The 17,800-nt window shown below is 42.1% G+C and overlaps 2 protein-coding genes across 2 annotated transcripts in view; both read left to right on the top strand.

The window, feature by feature from the left end:
* The window catches only part of eif5a (eukaryotic translation initiation factor 5A), a 32,383-nt gene extending 24,446 nt beyond the window's left edge, over positions 1–7,937 (top strand). The window contains exon 5 of the mRNA XM_084325576.1: positions 6,939–7,937. Within this exon, the coding sequence (XP_084181702.1) occupies positions 6,939–7,004 (66 nt within the window). The 3' untranslated portion in view covers positions 7,005–7,937. The remainder of the gene's footprint in view (positions 1–6,938) is intronic.
* A 1,961-nt stretch (positions 7,938–9,898) lies between these two features.
* On the top strand, positions 9,899–14,022 carry rpl22l1 (ribosomal protein L22-like 1). The gene is made up of 4 exons (XM_084326475.1): positions 9,899–9,937; positions 11,844–11,972; positions 12,518–12,639; positions 13,723–14,022. The coding sequence occupies exons 1-4, from the start codon at positions 9,929–9,931 to the stop codon at positions 13,865–13,867; spliced, it is 405 nt and encodes a 134-aa protein (XP_084182601.1). The 5' UTR covers positions 9,899–9,928; the 3' UTR covers positions 13,868–14,022.
* Positions 14,023–17,800: the final 3,778 nt, after the last annotated feature.

Here is a 17,800-nt window from a genome sequence, read left to right as displayed (position 1 = left end):
CCAACCTTGGCCTTTGGGACAAGAAAGGGTGCAAGATCAACCTTAGAGTCATCCAAAGCTGAGGGCCTCGTGTCCGTTGCTCTCGGCTATTTCACCTCTAAGACAGAAAAAAAAGGGGGAATGGTTTGCGCCGGCCGTGTTCAGGAGATTCAAGCGCATACAAGTCTATTCGATCATGTCTCCAGCACCCCCACAGCCGTATTTAGCAGCCCCCCACTGTACCGAAAACAACAAATTGTGACTTGTGTACTCGTATTACCAAGCCTAAACTTTTCAAGTGCTGTTGCTGCAAGGAAGGAGCTCAGAAAAACCTGAGATTCAGTTGGTATTCCCTCACACAGAAGAGATGTAAGGTGCTCATCAAAATGTGTCGAGGCAACAATTGAATGGATCGCATGGGAATAAATAATACACTTTATATTTGTGGGCTACACCCACCAAAAACGTTTTCAATACAAGGGAAGGAGGAGGTGCTGGAAAATATTGGCTTACTACTATAATGATAATTATAATAGTAGGTTTAGTTTGTTTCTGGGTGCAGTACTTGGGTCCCATCAATGAGGGGCAGCAAGAGAAGCAAAAGAAGAAAGATGAGTTTGTCTGTAGTTTCTCTGGGGAAAATGAAACGTGGTGCACACGGCATGCAGTCTATGAACCCATTCCATTGGAACCGATCCAACACAAGGGAATTATGAACAACTCTGATGACAGACCTGATGGGGCAAGATGACTAATATTAATAAAATTGTCAGTTGCATGTTTAATCGTCCCTCCTGCTAACATGTTACTAAAAGATGTGGCAAGTTATGGACAAGGAAACTATAAATGGGGATGGGCCACTACGTTACTGTGTAGCCAAACTTGAAAGCTCTGCGCAGTTGATTTAATTTTTATTTGTCTCAAAACATAAACTTAAAACGAGTTTAAAAATGTTTTTAAAAGATGGGCACCGCGGTGGCGCACCACGTAAGTGCGCTTGCACTATAATCGCAGCGTCTGGGGTTCGAATCCGGCCCGGGGACCTATGCTGCATGCATGTCCTCACCAAATCTTCTCCCAAATTTCCTCTGCCTGTCCTATCCGAAAGACAAAAAGCTGAAAAAATGCTAAAAACAAAGAAATAGTCTGACTATTTCCTTTCAATAAGTGTTTCAAAAGGGACAGGGGGAGTTATAAAGAAATATATATAATAAAAAAAAAAATAATAATATAACAAATAATGAAATAAAATAACAATACGTTTTTTATATATCCAAATGAGAACTTGTATATTGGGCAGTCGCATTATAGTGATGTGACGATTCATCGATTCGCATCGGTACACCGGCATAAATGTTCACATTGCGAGTGCACCGGTGGAATAAGTCTGCATCGGCTACAATTCCGGCTGAACTCGCGATGCATCTTGTTGTAGCGTCTTTCCATCGGTCAAACGATTCATTCATATAATTTCCTCTCATCCACTTCTGTCAGCAGTGCACTGACTGCACACAGCAGACTATCTTTGTTTCGCTACTACAGAAGGCGAGAGCCACGTCACAGTTATCAACAACAAACAGTGGAAGTCGAGGAAGAGGAGACATGAATAGATTTGATCAACTGGCTAACGCTAAACTACAGTGTCTAACTAACGTGACTCTACAACACCAGTTCCATTAGTGACGGAATGGGGGGGGGGGGGGGTATATTGAAGACTCTTGACAACAGGTTCAAAGATAACTTCACATTTATTGGCAATTCGTTTCTCTTTATATCACTTCCTCCAGGTTCCAACTGTGTTGACAAAATGCAATCCTGGTGTGGTCAGCTACGGAGCATCATAACTCTCAAACTCAAACGCTCTCTCGCTCTCTGTTCAATGATTTAAAGTGGCCAAACGTTACAATATAAATACAATTGGATAGTTGATGATTAATTTCATTATCTGAAATATTATAAAATCATTAAGTCTGCCCCTGGATCTCCAACGGTAGGCTTGCGTGATGCAATATGATTTCAGATCGATAAAAAAAGAAAATTGAGAAAAGCCGTGACGTGGCTTTCAACGTCACGATCGTAAACCCGAGATTAGCCGTGAGTGGCGCTCAAAGTGTTAATGTATTGTATCGTTGGCACCGTATCGAGATGCGCATTGCATCGGCCTCAGTGATGGAGATGCACATCACTATCGCATTACTGCTCAAGCTCCTTATGTGTCCATAAGTACTTATTTATAGCTGCCTTTAAATTGGTTGATATTAGGGGTGGAACGGTACGCATTCGAACCGTACACCATTCGATACGACCTCCGTGGTTCGGGGCATGTGTGTATTGTTTGGTTATAATGTTAGCCGCAAGCTAGGCTAACGTTATGTTAGCTGCAAGCTAACTAGCGTTAGCCATGAGCTAACCGTGGAGTCACTTCGCTGTGTTCCATTAGTGGGGAAGGGGGGGTATATTGACAAGGCTTGACAACAGAGGTTCAAAGATAACTTCACATTTATTGGCTAAAGGAAAATGCTGCGCTAAAGCAAGTCGGTCCGTGTTGATAAGTTTGTTTTTAGCCTGCGGCAGCTAACTGACATTACAACATATACTCTATGTTCACGATATAGTAAATTTACTACATCTCATGTAGAACAAGCCACGATACATCGAGTATACTCGATATATCGCCCAGCCCTAGTTGGCGGTGTGAAAACATGCAGAGAAAAATTAAATATCTTGGAACGGTTTGTGTTAAATTGTATCTGAATCGGGAGATTATCTTCCCTTGTATCCATTTCTATATTTACTATTGTTTCCATCTACTCCAGTGCACTCCGCAGATTCGGCTGTCAGACAGACATGCAACTGGATAGTGAGAGGTGCTTGTGGAGAGAGCTATATGACGAAGGGGCCTTGTGTGTGGAGGGGGGTAAATTACAGGGAGATATTGGTCCAAATATGAAGGCAACATCAACATTTATTTATTCCCTCAACCCCCCTCTCTGTGTGAGTTTTTATAGTTGAAACTTATAAGTTCAATCTAGTGTTTTTGATGTAAAGTTCCACTCTGATCACTTTCCTATAACAGAATAATCACCTTTGTTTGTTTTTACTTTGAGTTTTTTTTGTTTGTGCGATACAAAAGTCTGTTCCTTTGATTTGAAACCCTGTGTTGGGATTTAACTCAAGTTCAACTAAGACAGTCTCTCACATCATAATAACAAAGCCACACGGTTGCTCTCGTGTTATGTGTATTACAATACTTTTATATCATGCGTGTGTGTGTGTGTATATATATATATATATATATATATATAAAAAGTTGAAAGATGGCTCAACAAGACCCTAAACTCTGCCTGGTCACATATTGGCACGTGAGCATTAGTTTGTTTGTTCATAGCATCAACACTTTTTTTATAATGTGTGCATTGGTTCATTTGCTGTTGGTTTCCAACAGTATCCACATAGGCCTGCTTTATAAATTACAAGGTTACATGGCTAGTCAAATTAAAATGCTCACCACAGCAAATGCAAAGAAGTTGCCAGCGGAGTGGTCCCTTGAGAGTTTAGAATAAATAAATAACGTGAACAAAAATGTTTCCTTTATTCCCTCCGAGTTCTATGCCCAACAATGATTGACTGAGGTAATAGTTAATTAAATAAATGTAATGGGAATCTCATGTATTCAAAGTAATAGTTTACAAACCTGCGATTATTAGTTGTGCATGCATATATAAAATAACCCTTAGCCATAAAAACAACAAAGGCAGGGCGGCTGAGTGGCGCAGTGGGCAAGACGCTCGCCACTAACGCAGGAGATCCTGGTATCGAGCCCAGCTCTCGGCGTTGATACCGGCTTGGCCGGCTGTCATACTAACACAATTGGCAGTGTTAGAGGGTGTGAAAGCCGGTGGGTGGGGATTGGACGTTGTGGACAGCGACTCCCACAGGTCGGTTGTATCGGGGGCAGCGTGAGCCTCCCACGCGTTACTCCTCGCCACTGAGTTCAAGCCGTCTGGTGAAAAGATGCGACAGGCTGCCTCGTGTACCGGAGGGGACACGTGATGCAAGGCTTCTGTCCTCACTACAGCCGACCAGTGGGAGGCATAGTCTAGCAACGTTCAAGACGGGATCACGAAATTGGGATGGGAGAAAATAGAAAAAATACGAGAAAAAGTAGATGCAAAAAACGAAACAAAGGCATACATTTATGTTCATAAATGGCTATCAGAAACCTTTTGAAAAACTGATAAGAAAAAAAATGCATCCTAATTATGAATGAAGCATGCCATGATAAAAAACCAACACCTGAGCTGTAATCTCATTGTCTGGTGCCCTGCCGTGGTGAACCTACCTACCACCTGATCATATAAAAATGTAAAACTAATATTGCATTTACAGTAACAGTGTTGGAAGGAGAAGCCCCTGATGATATACTATAAACCAACAGCCAATAAATGTGAAGTTATCTTTGAACCTCTGTTGTCAAGCCTAGTCAATATACCCCCCCTTCCCCACTAATGGAACACAGCGAAGTGACTCCACGGTTAGTTCGTGGCTATAGCGCAGCACTTTCCTCATTTCATTATAGACACAGACCAGCACGGACCTTCAATGACTAGCAATTGTCATTTCATTATACAGTGACACAGACCAGCTCGGACCTTCAATGACATGCAATCGAATTTAATTTACCAACTGGCTAACGTTAGCCGCTTGGCTAACGCTTAACTAACTAACGTGACTCCGCGATACCAGTTCCATTAGTGAGGAAAGGGGGGGATATATTGACGACGCTTGAGTTTTTTTTTTTTTCTTTTTTTTTTACTTTCTTTTTTAGCGTTTATCGCTTTTCTGGTCAAGCATGACCGACAGAAACAGGTTGAAATGGGATGTAGAGCAGGGGAAGACATTCTGAGAAATGACGGCGGGTCCGGGAATCTAACTCGTGTCCCCCAGTTCCGTGACGAGCACGGTTTTCCCCGACGCAGAAATAGTGCCGAGATATGCGGTGAGCTACGGGAGCTCCCCCATGACGCTTGAGAGGTTCAAAGATAACTTCACATTTATTGGCAATTTGTTTCTTTAAATCGCTTCCTCCAGGTTCCAACTGTTGACAAAATTCTGGTGTGGTCAACTACGCACTACGGACGCTCAAACTCGAACGCTCTCTCTCTCCTAATCTCTTTCTCTCTACGTTCAATGATTTGAAGTGGCCAAACGTTACAATATAAATACTAACTGGATAGTTGATGATAAACATTTAATTTCATTATCTGAAATATTATAAAATCATTAAGTCTGCTATAAGCCATTATCCCTTTGTGTCTGTGATTGTCTCACAGTAGTGTGTGTGTATATATTAGGGATGCTCGATATTGGCTTTTTTACCTATACTGATATTGTCCAACTCTTAATTTCCGATACCGATATCAACAGATACCGATATATGCAGGGTTTCCCCCAATTTTTTAAATAATTTCAGGTAATTAACATTACATATCTCTTGTTGTGGAATTAACACAACATTATGCATACTTTTGACAATAAATAAAATCAGAATTTGTTCTTACTTGCTTGCCTGGGTAAATAAAGGTTATAGAAATGTAATAAAAAAAAACGTATTCTTTTTTTAAACGGATACCGATATTTTCCGATATCACATTTTAATGCCGATAATATCGGACATCCATAGTATATATATAGCTAAAGTGGATGGAAAACACGGTACTGTGCAAAAGTCTTAGGCATGAGTTTTTATATAAATTGTCTTAAATTACAGTAGATTATTTTATTTTGAATAAAAAAAATTAAAAATATTAGTGTGTCAGTAGACTACTCTTAGTACATTTTTAGAAACTTCATTATTTAAAGCATCTTCATGGTTTAATGCAAACATATGTTGCAGGGACTATTATAATCATCATATTGGCATATGCATCAAAGGGTTAAATCAAGCATTTTTAAGTGCTTTAGAGGAAATGTCAATATCGCGATGTGTATCGTGATATAGCCAAAAAATATCACTAGGCCATATCACCCAGCCCTACTGCCAACAAAGTGTTTGGTCCATGTCCATTGTCTTCTAAATGGATTTGGTGCCAGTCTGTCATCGAAACTTGAGACTGAAAGTACTTAGCCACTACCCTCTGACCTGTAGTTTTTTTTCACACGGCGTGGGAAATAATGCAGCCGGACTGCCGGACTATCTAACAGTCTCTGACAAGAACAAGTTACAGGTTGAAAAAAAACCTCCGCTCAGAACTCGGCAGAATCTGCACCTGGCTCGCTGATAACAAACCATCATTACACCTGGGTAAAACAGTATTCTCTTCGGATCAAATGACAAACTCTGTTACAGTGGGTGACAATATTGTCACAGGAAAAGATGAAATTGCATACCTAGGTTCCATCCTAGAGGCAAATCTTTCCTGTGACAAAACAGCATCCAAGGTAATAAAAAAAAACGAACTAGATTCTTGTACCGGATCTCCTCTCTGGTAAACAAGAATACCCTGAAGACTCTGGCAGGAGCACTCATTCAAGGGTACTACGACTAGGCTTGCACCTCATGGTACCAAAGCACCTCAAAGGCGCTAAAAACAAGATTACAAACATCACAAAACAAACTGGTCAGACTACTGCTTGACCTTACTCCTAGAACCCACCTCACCCCTGCCCACTTTGACTACCTAGGATGGCTTAGAGTAGACGACCGTGTACAAAGGCAAAGTCTCAGGGGGAGGGGAAGGTCAAGGAGAGAAGGTAGAAATGCTTTCCTCTAGTAATTATAATTGGATGCACACTCGTTTCTTTGCAAAGAACTGGACAAATGTTCCACAGATTAAAGGCAGTATAAAATGGTTAAATATGCATAATATGTCTCATAGTGTTATGCAAGTTCACATCAAGTGTGTGCTGAATTTGTATATTTTGGATGTGTGCCTAATTCACATTTTCTGTGCTTGTAGGTCACCGTGCTGTCTGCTATGGGGGAGGAGTACGCTGTGGCTACAAAGAACATGGTCCCCAAATAGGAAGATTGACTCTGCTGCCCTGCGTACGAGCGCCACCCCACAACCAGTCTCTTGCTTTCTCATTGGTTCCGTCACCAAAAGTGGCAGCCTTCACAGACGACCTCAATCATTCTGTTGTGATTACTCCTTCATTTATCTAGATGTTTTTTTTGTTTTTTCTTCTCCAATGCTGTCGGACTGTCCCACTGCAGCTCGCTGCGTGGCCCTCTGCCCTGTCACTGAGGTTGTGTTCAGTAACCATCTATAAAAAAGGAAGGAAAGAAATTACTTAATATCGATTACTTCCTCATTCCTGTTTATTTTTCCCTTCAAAATGTTGGTCTTGCCACTCACATTCCTGAATGTTTAAATAACGATGGGATCCGGCTTTTGTATGATTCTTTTTTTTTTTATATTCTTTAGATTGAATATAGCAGGTCTAATGCCTTTCAAGGGGAAGGTATGGGGGGCTGTTTTTTTAGTTGTGAATGGAGGGGGAGGGAAGGAAGGTAGCCCCTAATAGAGACGCTGGTTAGGTTATCCTTCTAGTTGCCATACTGCTTTCCAGCATGGCCTGTTCCCTGGTTCCTAGCGGGATCAGACGCAGCAAGACGCGCTTCTCCCAAATGCTGAGATTGCCGGTGGCCACCACTTAAAAGTCAAGAGCACTAAACTTCAGTGATTTCTCGTAATGCCAGTCTCTTGTCTGTGTAGAGGGTTAAGGTGTGTGAGGGTCCTGTTCGCTTACCTCTTGTCACCAGGGCAACCGAGGCAACCTGCTCTATTGCCCAGGTTATCCCCTAATAGAAAGGAGTGCAGCTGTGTGGGATTTTTGTGGGAAGCGGTTTGCAGTGAGTTGTGCGTGTGTTTTAAGGGACTCAATCGGGGAGGGGAGGGTATAGTTGCAAACTTTGGTTCACTCGAGGCCTTTGTCACCTGACTGGAGATGGCAAAAAAAATAAAAGTCAAAACAAATGGTGTTTTTGTGTATTTTCATGTCTTAAAACGGCAATCTGTTCAACACAAACTAAATGTGTAGGTACATTGGACTGAATGGCTTTTATGTTTGTTTGAAGTCTTCATTAGATATATTCTTCACATAATGGAAAATAAGTGTCAACTTCAAGAATGTCATGGACCCACTACCCCCAATTTTTTTTTTATTACGTTTTTAATGTCCAGTTTTGGTTGCAGATGGTTTAGATGTAAAAGCAACCCAAATGCCAATTACATGTGTTATGATGGTTGTAGCTCACTTGGAAGCAGATCTGGGATATTCAAAGCAGCCGAAGGTGCATCGACACGGACATGGCCCCATCTGAGCTAGCCTCAACTGCAGTTTAAAGGAATACTTGACCCCTTTTTTATTTATTTATTTTTGCCTTGAATTGAAAAAATTGTTATCGCATGCCTCTGTGGTGAACGGAGAATCCAATGATTAACCAGTGACATCTCTCATGCCTGCATGATATCTACAGTTAGAAATGGCATGTGTCACCAAGGGAACAAGGCGAGTTGAGTCATAAGAGTTCTTTGTAACTCAACAGGTCAGCCAGCTTGTTTGAAGACTCGGCTCTGTGGGGTTATTAAGACCAACGCACGTCTATTATGGCAATAAAAAGACAGTCTTAACTAGAAACTGGTTAATCATTGACGCAACGGTACAACAATATCAGTGATGGGCGTTGCTTGCTGCTCTTTGGACTTTCACAATCATCCCACATAGCGACTCCAGCCAAATGTCAAATTCTCGCAATATATTAAAGCGAAGTTTGAGTTTAGGTCTGTTTGTCATAGCCAGTTTGACTATGAATCATAGTCATTAATATAAGTTTAACCTTTGTTAAAATCTGCATAGTTATTCCAATACTGTATCTAGGCTATACTTGCAAGTTGCACTATGTGGGAGAAACTGCGTGCCTGCCCCATGTTGTATTACAGTAACGAAGAGTTGTGAGTGTGACCAAGGGGATTGCGTAGTGGTGATAAACGGGTCAACCTTTTGGCAACACGATAGGGCAACGTGCTTGTCAGCAGAAAATAAAGTGATGGGACGGAGGGAAAGTAAACTACAATATATAGTGTATCAGGGCAACGATAGGTGATTGATTGAAAACTTTTAACAGATTGCAGAATGGGTACAGTGTACAGCTCAATACACACAATTGTTAAGGGGATGCGGACCAGAGAAAGACTTTCGTCTTGTTTACATCAGGGTCCCCCATTTTCAATTCATAATGAAGGTTTCCCCATGCAATCAGTGCGCATCTGTTTAGACATCCGCAGGCCCAACATTGCCCAAAGAGTTGGCATCGGCACTATATCGCCAACCCTTTTAGACGACAAACTTTAGTCTCACCCCACTGTATGTATATTTCTCTCCCACCCCCTCCTAATGTACAGTCTCTCCTCCCCATCATATGTATATACTCTCTCTGTTAGGATCTATGGGTAACAGTACTGTATATTTGCATATCGTATATGTCACAAATGTAACAGACTGTACTATATGATGAATTGAAAATGGGGGACCCTGGTGGAAACAAGACGAAAGTCTTTCTCTGGTCTGCATCCCCTTAACAATTGTGTGTATTGAGCTGTACTGTATTGTACCCATTCTGCAATCTGTTAATAAAGTTTTCAATCAATCAATCAATGTCATGTATGTCATAAATGTCACTGAATTGAAAATGGGGGACCCTGATGTAAACAAGACAAACGTCTTTCTCTGGTCTGCATCCCCTTAATGTGTATTGAGCCGTACTGTATTGTACCCATTCTGCAATCTGTTAATAAAGTTTTCATTCATTCAACAAACTCCCAAAAGGTAAACGCAAAAGTGGGTCAGATGGCGCGCTGTCAGTCAACAGAGACGGGGAGGAGCCTCTTTGCCGTCAGCGCTGCTGCGCAGCTTCCGGTTCGCCCTTTCCAGCCCCCCGCTCAACATGGCGCCTGTGAGTAGAGACAGCTCCTCCCGAGTCCTCCGTCTAATCTTCAAACAATTAGTTGTTTCAATTTAATTTCGTATATATATATATGTGTGTATAGTTACATTTTTTTGTATCGCTCCATTATCAATAACCTCGGTCTTTTTTAACGGTTTTTTTAAGTAACAACACCCAGCTAGCTAAAGTTAGCCTGGGCCGTAACACGTGTCCCATTCATTGAGTGCCGTGGACTTCGTCATTATTAATAAAGTCCCCACGCATACACAATGTAATCTACATGCTAATGTTTTTGCTATGGCCCAAGAGTCAGGCAGACCAAGATGTTGGTGAACACGAACAACTGGCACTTATCTAAAAGAAACGTGCTAAAGCAAAAAATGTGTGATGTCGTCATGTATAAAAAGGTCTAAAGCCACCATGTGGAGTAAATAAACCTCAGGTCTGACTGGCGAATTGTTTGGTCTCTTTGTGTGAAAAGCTGCTACAGAAACTTCTCCATTTCCCCACCCCTACATTAACGTCATTGGGCTGCGGTACATGGCATGCCTGGTTTTGGGTGTATTCGATATGATAGTGGGGGAAAGCTTATTTGGTTTTAACTACTCATGCATTCTGTCTGCCCACATAATGAATCTTACATCAGTCTATGGAGAAGCTCTAGAGTCTAGACTTTATACCTGATGATGACATCACAAAAACACATTTTCTTCTACTACCTGAGGTACAGGCTCCCCTCCCCATGCTGCTATGATTACTACATTTCCCCAAGGGGATCGATAAAGGAATATCTTATCTTACAAGTTTGATTCTTACTTCTCTGGTGTCTGGCTTTGGGATAGCTGGTATACCCAACCTCTACTATGCTCAACCGCATAGGACGAGGTTGTGTGAAAATATCATAGACCAGAAAACAAATGCTTGTCAATTGGGTGCAACGTCATCTAAAGACGAGACATTACTTTGTTATTACACAACATTGGTCGCGCCCGACATTTGGTGCAAAGTTGTAATTTTCGATATTTTTTTTGTAAAGTGCAATGATTATAATCCCAGCACTGCATAATGGCTTTTCCTCAAACTGAGATTTGCAATTTGACACCTGACTACATGTACAGGTGACCAGCAGGTAACTTATACTAGGGAAACCCATAGGAACCCTGGTTTTGGCATGGCAGGCCACCTGAAAATATTGTAACCGAGAGATTTGAACCTGTGACCATACTAGGATCCACAGGCACGCGCACTAAAGGGTCCGACCCGTTAGCAGGTGCTGGTTGACTGCGACCGACTCATCCATAGTTTACATACGTCCTCCCCCCGAGAGAGTGCGTCCTCGTGCGCGCGCACGATCCCAGGGGTTAATGCACTGAGATCCCAGCCCCATTGCTACGTGAACCTGCTTCACAGATTCACAGGGACGTGAGATCCCACCGCTGTCACCAATGTTATAACCGAGATCTTTGTACCCGTGACTCCATAGGATCCACAGGCAGCCGCACTAACCAGCTGAGCTAAAGGGTCCGACCCATTAGCAGGTGCTGGTTGACTGCGACCAACTCATCCATAGTTAAAATTACAATATGAACATTGCACTTAACAAACGATTGACTGAAATTTTGCAACTTTGCGCCATCGGCGTGACCAAGATAGTGTAATAACAAAGTAATTTCACGTCCTTACGTTGCGTCACACGCCCAATTGGCGAGCATTTGTTTTCTGGCCCATGGTATTTCCTCCCAGCCTCGGCTGGGTATACTAGCTTGAGGAGAGAGAGTGGGCCCATGTTGACAAATATGAATCTGTCTTTCCTAGGCCATGGAAATAACATACCGGTATTTGAATTCTTGATTTTGGGTGGTGTTCCCCTTGTGTTAATGACCTGACCCGTTATTTTGTGTGTCGTGTGAAATAGAAAAAAATGTCCACAGTCAAGAAAAGCAAAATTTCCACAGTCAAGAAAAGCAAGAAGGGAGCTTCATGGAAGTTCACATTGGATCTAACGCACCCTGTGGAGGATGGGATCCTGGACTCTGCAAACTTTGTAAGTAATTTCTCTCTGCCTTAGACATGGTGACTTGGATCCAAATGTCAAATATGCAGGATCTCTCATGCATGGGGGGGGGGGGGGGGGGGGGGGCAGGCATTCAGCAATCAAGACTTTCACTCTACTTCTAACATCACAACGGCTGCTTCAAAGACATAGAGGTGTTCTTTTATTTTTTGGGCGGTGAAAATACTCCTAAGAATACCATCGGAGGTCAAACACAACAAAGTTGTGGTAAGTAACCATGAAAGTCTAAGTCTAGAGTTCAGCCGTTGTGACATTAGGAATGGAGCTAAAGTCCCGTACCTTGGCTCTGCTTTGTGTAATGAAGCCCTGCCCTACAATTGATTGACGGTTGTTTTCTATATTACTGTACCCTTATCATAACTAACTTATTAAATGGGTAATTCATTTGGCAGATTTTGCCGGAGTGAGTTCATGCGACTTGTGTGTCTAACCCTGTGCCGCGGACTAGGGTTCCCTTCCCTACCGCAGAACCTAGGGTTCCCTTCCCTAGTGTGTCACTGTCTTCTGTCCAACAGGAGACCTTCCTCAAAGAGAGGATCAAGGTGAACGGGAAGACGGGCAACCTGGCCAACGTGGTGCAGGTCGGTCGGATGAAGAACAAGATTAACGTCACGTCCGAGAAACAGTTCTCCAAGAGGTGCGATGGAGCTTTTTCTTAAAGTCGGTGGTTCCCAAAGTGGAGTCAGGGGTCCTTGAGGGGGCTCCTGGCGGTCCCCAGGGAAGTTGGGAATAGTTCAATTTAATCAAAGTTATCACAATGTGTAATTAGAATGACGATCATGATTGCGTGTTTCACCCTATCTACTCTTAAGACCGTTCTTTTTTTTGTATCCACTTTTTTCCCCATTTTCTATTTTTCTCCCATCCCAATTTTCGTATCATCCAATTCAACCCTCCCCTGTCTTTGAACGCTGTTTCTTGCCTCCCACAAGCCGGCTGCAATGTGGACTAAGTCATACATAGCACGAGTCCCCTCCGATACTCGAGGTAACAGCAGTCGCATCTTTTCACCTGCGCGGCTCGATCTTTCAGGGGTCTGGGCTTTGGAGGGGCGCCGCCCCCATCGCTTCCTGATTCTACTGCGCAGGCGCACCAACCGACCTGTAGGAGTCACTGTCCACAACGCCCGATCCCAACCCATCAGTTTCCCTCCCCCTAATACTGCCAATGTGCATTAGTACGGACGACCAGCTTAACTGAAAGCAATGTGGAGCGCTGGGCTCGAACAGGGAGGCGAACCTGTTCGAGCCCAGTCTCCCGTATTCGTGGTGAGCGCCTTGCCCACTGCACCACATAGCCGCCCTCTCTTAAGACCGTTCTGTACTCAAGTCATATCTTAAAGGTCATATCGGTAAGATTTTTTATGTAGACTCAAACCAAGTAAAATTCTGTGGAATAAGCATACAATTTAATGGTTGAGCCTAAATGTTCCTCATGGTTAAAAGTGTAATGTGACAAACGTTTAGAGTAGACTCGACCATTAAATGACTGCGCGTTCAGCAGGTCCTCGCCAATTCTAATACTCAATTTGGATGGTATAACGTGTTGTCCTCCAGCTACTGTGGCTGGTAGATGAAAGTTAAGCTTCCTACCCTGTTAAGTTTTTAGAATAAATCTGAAAAGCAAGACTCAATAAACAGAAGGCAAGTCAGGTAGCAGGTAGCCACCACCACTGCTGGTGGATGTGAAGGCCTGACTCCCCTCTGCTGTTTGCCAACAGGTATCTAAAGTACTTGACCAAGAAGTACCTGAAGAAGAACAACCTCCGTGACTGGCTGAGGGTGGTGGCGTCCGACAAGGAGACGTACGAGCTGCGCTACTTCCAGATCAGTCAGGAGGACGACGAGTCGGAGACAGACGAGTGACGACGCTCCAGCGCGGGCATCTCGACAGCCGTACACGGTCTGGGCCGGGAGCTGCCGCTGCAGGGCTACTGAGTGGCGGCCTGTGTGTCGTCAGAATGGGACGGCTGCAGCAGCGGGACCAAAATTAGAGAGGAGAAATAAACGTGGAAATTTTTTTTTTTTGTCTCGCCTGTTTCCTGTTTAGTTCTGCATTTCGAAGGCCGAAGAACAAAACCTCTGTCTGCATTTATATATAAAAATTAGGGCTGTCAAAATTAATGCTTTAACTCTGGAGATTCATTAAAAAAAATTATCTATGGAGTGAAACATTTTCAATATAAGAGGTCTAGCTGAGTCAATGTTGATGGTTTTGTTGAACATCTGTATTTCACAGGAGAGAAACTATTCAAAGAAAGCTATTAAAATAGTCTTTGAATCTAAATATACTTTCTTTGTGTTGATTTTACATTAATTCCATGATTTTACTCAAGTAAATATCTGTTACAAGCTTCAGTTTTAAGTAGAAAAATGCGATTTTTAATCTAGATTAATTACAGAAAATTGTGAGATTAAATAGTTATAAAAAAAATTATCTATTGACGGTGGGGGGAAACCTCATATCTGCACTCGGTTGGTATAGACCAGTTCGCTGTATACATCAGACTGCGTGCGCATCACTGGGGCAGAAAGGAACGTAATCCTGGTCAGACTACAATATATTTGCATTTGTTAGCCATGCTAGCGATCTAAACAATCAATCAATCCATGCCAAAGCTAGATATGTAAAAGGTGAAAGACACTCAGCCATGCTGATTTGGCAAAACCGCATCCAGCCGTTTTTGTTGGAAGAAAATCGTATAGGAGGTTTTGTTCTTTGGCCATCGATTTTTTAACTGATTGATATGCATGCATCTCGCTATAATATATTTAGTAGCTATATTATAGATTATCCTAAAATCCCATAATGTAGCTGATCAGTGATTTTAGAGCAGCGTGTCTTTGTTGCATCATGTGTTGTCTCCTACAAATAGACACTGCTCTCATTTGGGCTGAATTCCATTTAGCCGGAGTGGGCCTGTGAAGGATAAGATTTATTTTACTACTTTTAGGGTAGCAGATGAAATTCAACTCTAAAGTACTTTTGATTCTAAATGTAGTATTCATGTAGAGAGAAATATACTTCTGAAGAGTACTCATAGCTACATCTAGGACATGTTCTTAGCTGTACCTCAGACTTCGAACAAAATTATTATCTAAAGATAGTAAGTTACGAGTGTTGTGTTCACTCATAGTTAAAGACTAGGTTGAGTAGTTTGTGATGCATGGCATTCACATTCAATAACTAAGCAACTGCAAATACATGAACTGTCAAGTTTTATTTATCTGTAGTTATCAACAGTTGTACCCTAAAAGCCCACTAGGTGTTGCTAGAGCCTCTTCAATCAAAAAGGTCCATACACAAGATTTTGACCACCCTGCATCACTTGTGTTTGGGGTGAGTATGCTAATGTATGATTTCAGTTATACATGACTAAAGTTTAGCTGTGGAACAGTAGCTTGTGCTTCACTAGGCCTGATATGTCATTGAATAAGAACAATGGACTGGCTGTTGAGACAAATGCTGGCTTATTCTGTTGATCCCTGAGTTAAGTGGGAAATGGTGCGTTTATATAATATAGCGCTTTACAATTTTGTTCCTCACATTCACTCACTCACTGATTGCAAAGGCAACCATGCAAGGTGTCAACCTGCACACCGGGAGCAATTAGTGGTCAAGTGTTGTCTGGATGAGTGGGAATCAAACCGGGAACCTAACTATTACCAGACGACTGCTCTGCCTCCTGAACCACTCACAACCTCAACAGTTGTGATTGGAGGATCAAGAAAAGAGGTTGGCGTTTGAGGAATATTTTAATGCACGGGTTAGTGTTTTTTTTTTAGTTTACCATTCTTGAATGGGTGTATATGGGTGGTAGTAGTACACTCTGGGTGTAAAAAGTACCCAGAAATTATACTTAAGTGAAAGTATGGGTGTCTCAACATCTGACTCAAGTAAAAGTATCTGGCTAAAAACACTTGAGTAAAAGTCAAAAAGTCCTACTTTTAAATGTATTTAAGTACTAAAACGTATTTGTTTGTGTGTGAAGGGGATCTCAAACTCATTCCATCATGGGCCACGTTTTCATTTGAACTATACATTGCACCAGGTGAGTTAGTTGAAGAGGTGAACCAATTAGTGAAATCATCAGCTGGTGTTTATGCAAGGCTGGAATGAAACCAAGCATACACTCTGCCCACAATGGAATGTGTTCTGTGATAGAAAGAAGAATACAACAGATGACACTTTTTTTTCCATTAAAATTGTTTAATGCACTTCTCCATTGAAGGTAAACTAACATGGACGGCATTCACATCACAGCATGAATAATATCACAATATTAAAGCCCGAATACTGTAGTATCCTGAATAATATGACAATATTAAAAACAGAATAATGGTGTATCCTGAATAATATCACAATATTAACCACAGCATACTGGATTATCCTGAATAATATCACAATATTAAAGGCAGAATACTGGAGTACCCTGAATAATATCACAATATTAAAGACAGAATACTGGAGTACCCTGAATAATATCACAATATTAACCACAGAAAAATGCAGATTTTGTACTCCAACTCCAAGTGAATGTCGTTTAAGGCACTGGCCAAAACATTGAAAGTATGGGAGCCCTTCAGTCTTCTGCAGGCAAGTGCAGCTGAACGCCTTTCAAAGCTTTCAGTGTCGATCCAGTGGGCGGTTAGCTTATAGCTTATCCGCAACAGTAAGTTACTTCCGGGGTAGGCCTGATTGGCCCCGACAGGCACGTGACGCGCAACTTTCTCTGCCGCGGAGCAAGACTGCATGGCTGTGGATCCTACGGCTCGTTGCTGGCGAGTTCGATTCCCTTCAATTTATTTTATTTTTATTTTTTTTAACGTGCATTCGCATTCTTTCGCCGTTTCATTTCGCCGGTTAAGTTTAGGCATTGTTTCGGAGTTGGTTAAGGTTAGGCATTGTTTCGGAGTTGCTTAAGGTTAGAAGGGTTAAGTTTAGGCGCTGTTAAGGAGCTGGTTAAGGTTAGAGTTTGTGTTAGAGAATGGCAATAGACAGCCTATTTCCGCGCGACAGCTCTCAGCAGCCTCGTTGCGCGTCCTGAGTTTGCCGCGTCACGTGCCTGTCGGGGCCAATCAGGCCTACCCCGGAAGTAACTTACTGTTGCGGAACAGTTACAGGCGAGCGGTTACCCCAATGAAACGTCTTCGTCGGGCTGTCCAGCAATCTGTTGTTGTCGCGATCCATTCAACTTCACTCATAGCAGCAGTGACTTTCAATGTCATGGTTTGAGCAGCTTTGCTGATCTTCGAGCGGACAGTGGGCCTCGTAATGTTAGTGCTTGGTCGCAAACCATTTATCAGGTTTTTGAATGATGGCAACTCAACAACACTATAAGTAAGGTTGGAGTCTTTGAACTATGTATCTTAACACAGCTTTGTCCACAGTGGCCTGGGCTGGGACACATGCTTGGGTGGTAAGCTGTCCATCTTCAGTTGCTGTTGGAGGTGTGACTGGTCTCCAGCTTTCTTTTCTGTGAAGCAGAAGTCAGTTTGGAATAATTCTCCAGCTCATGTGGGTGTTTTCTCTGCAAAACAATTTTTTTTTTTTTAAAACACTTTAAATTAAAGTTACTTGGTCAGACCAAGAAAAAAGAAACATTACATTTTGTTTTCTTAGCTTTTTTTGTCTACCACAAGAGTGTCAAACTCATTCTATTTTGGAGTGTATGCTGGTTTGTGTTTCAACCTATACCATACAATGTTCAGTTCACAGTTCTCAAGTGTAATGACACAATTAATTAAAATAATAAAAAAGCACTTTGAAGATTAGATTCCTCTGAAAAGCACAATAAA

This window comes from Notolepis coatsorum (genome assembly GCF_963971535.1).
Source record: "Notolepis coatsorum genome assembly, chromosome: 12".
NCBI lineage: Eukaryota > Metazoa > Chordata > Actinopteri > Aulopiformes > Paralepididae > Notolepis > Notolepis coatsorum.
The sequence above is the reverse complement of the archived record's forward strand: the minus strand, read 5'-3'. Positions and strand labels throughout refer to the sequence as shown.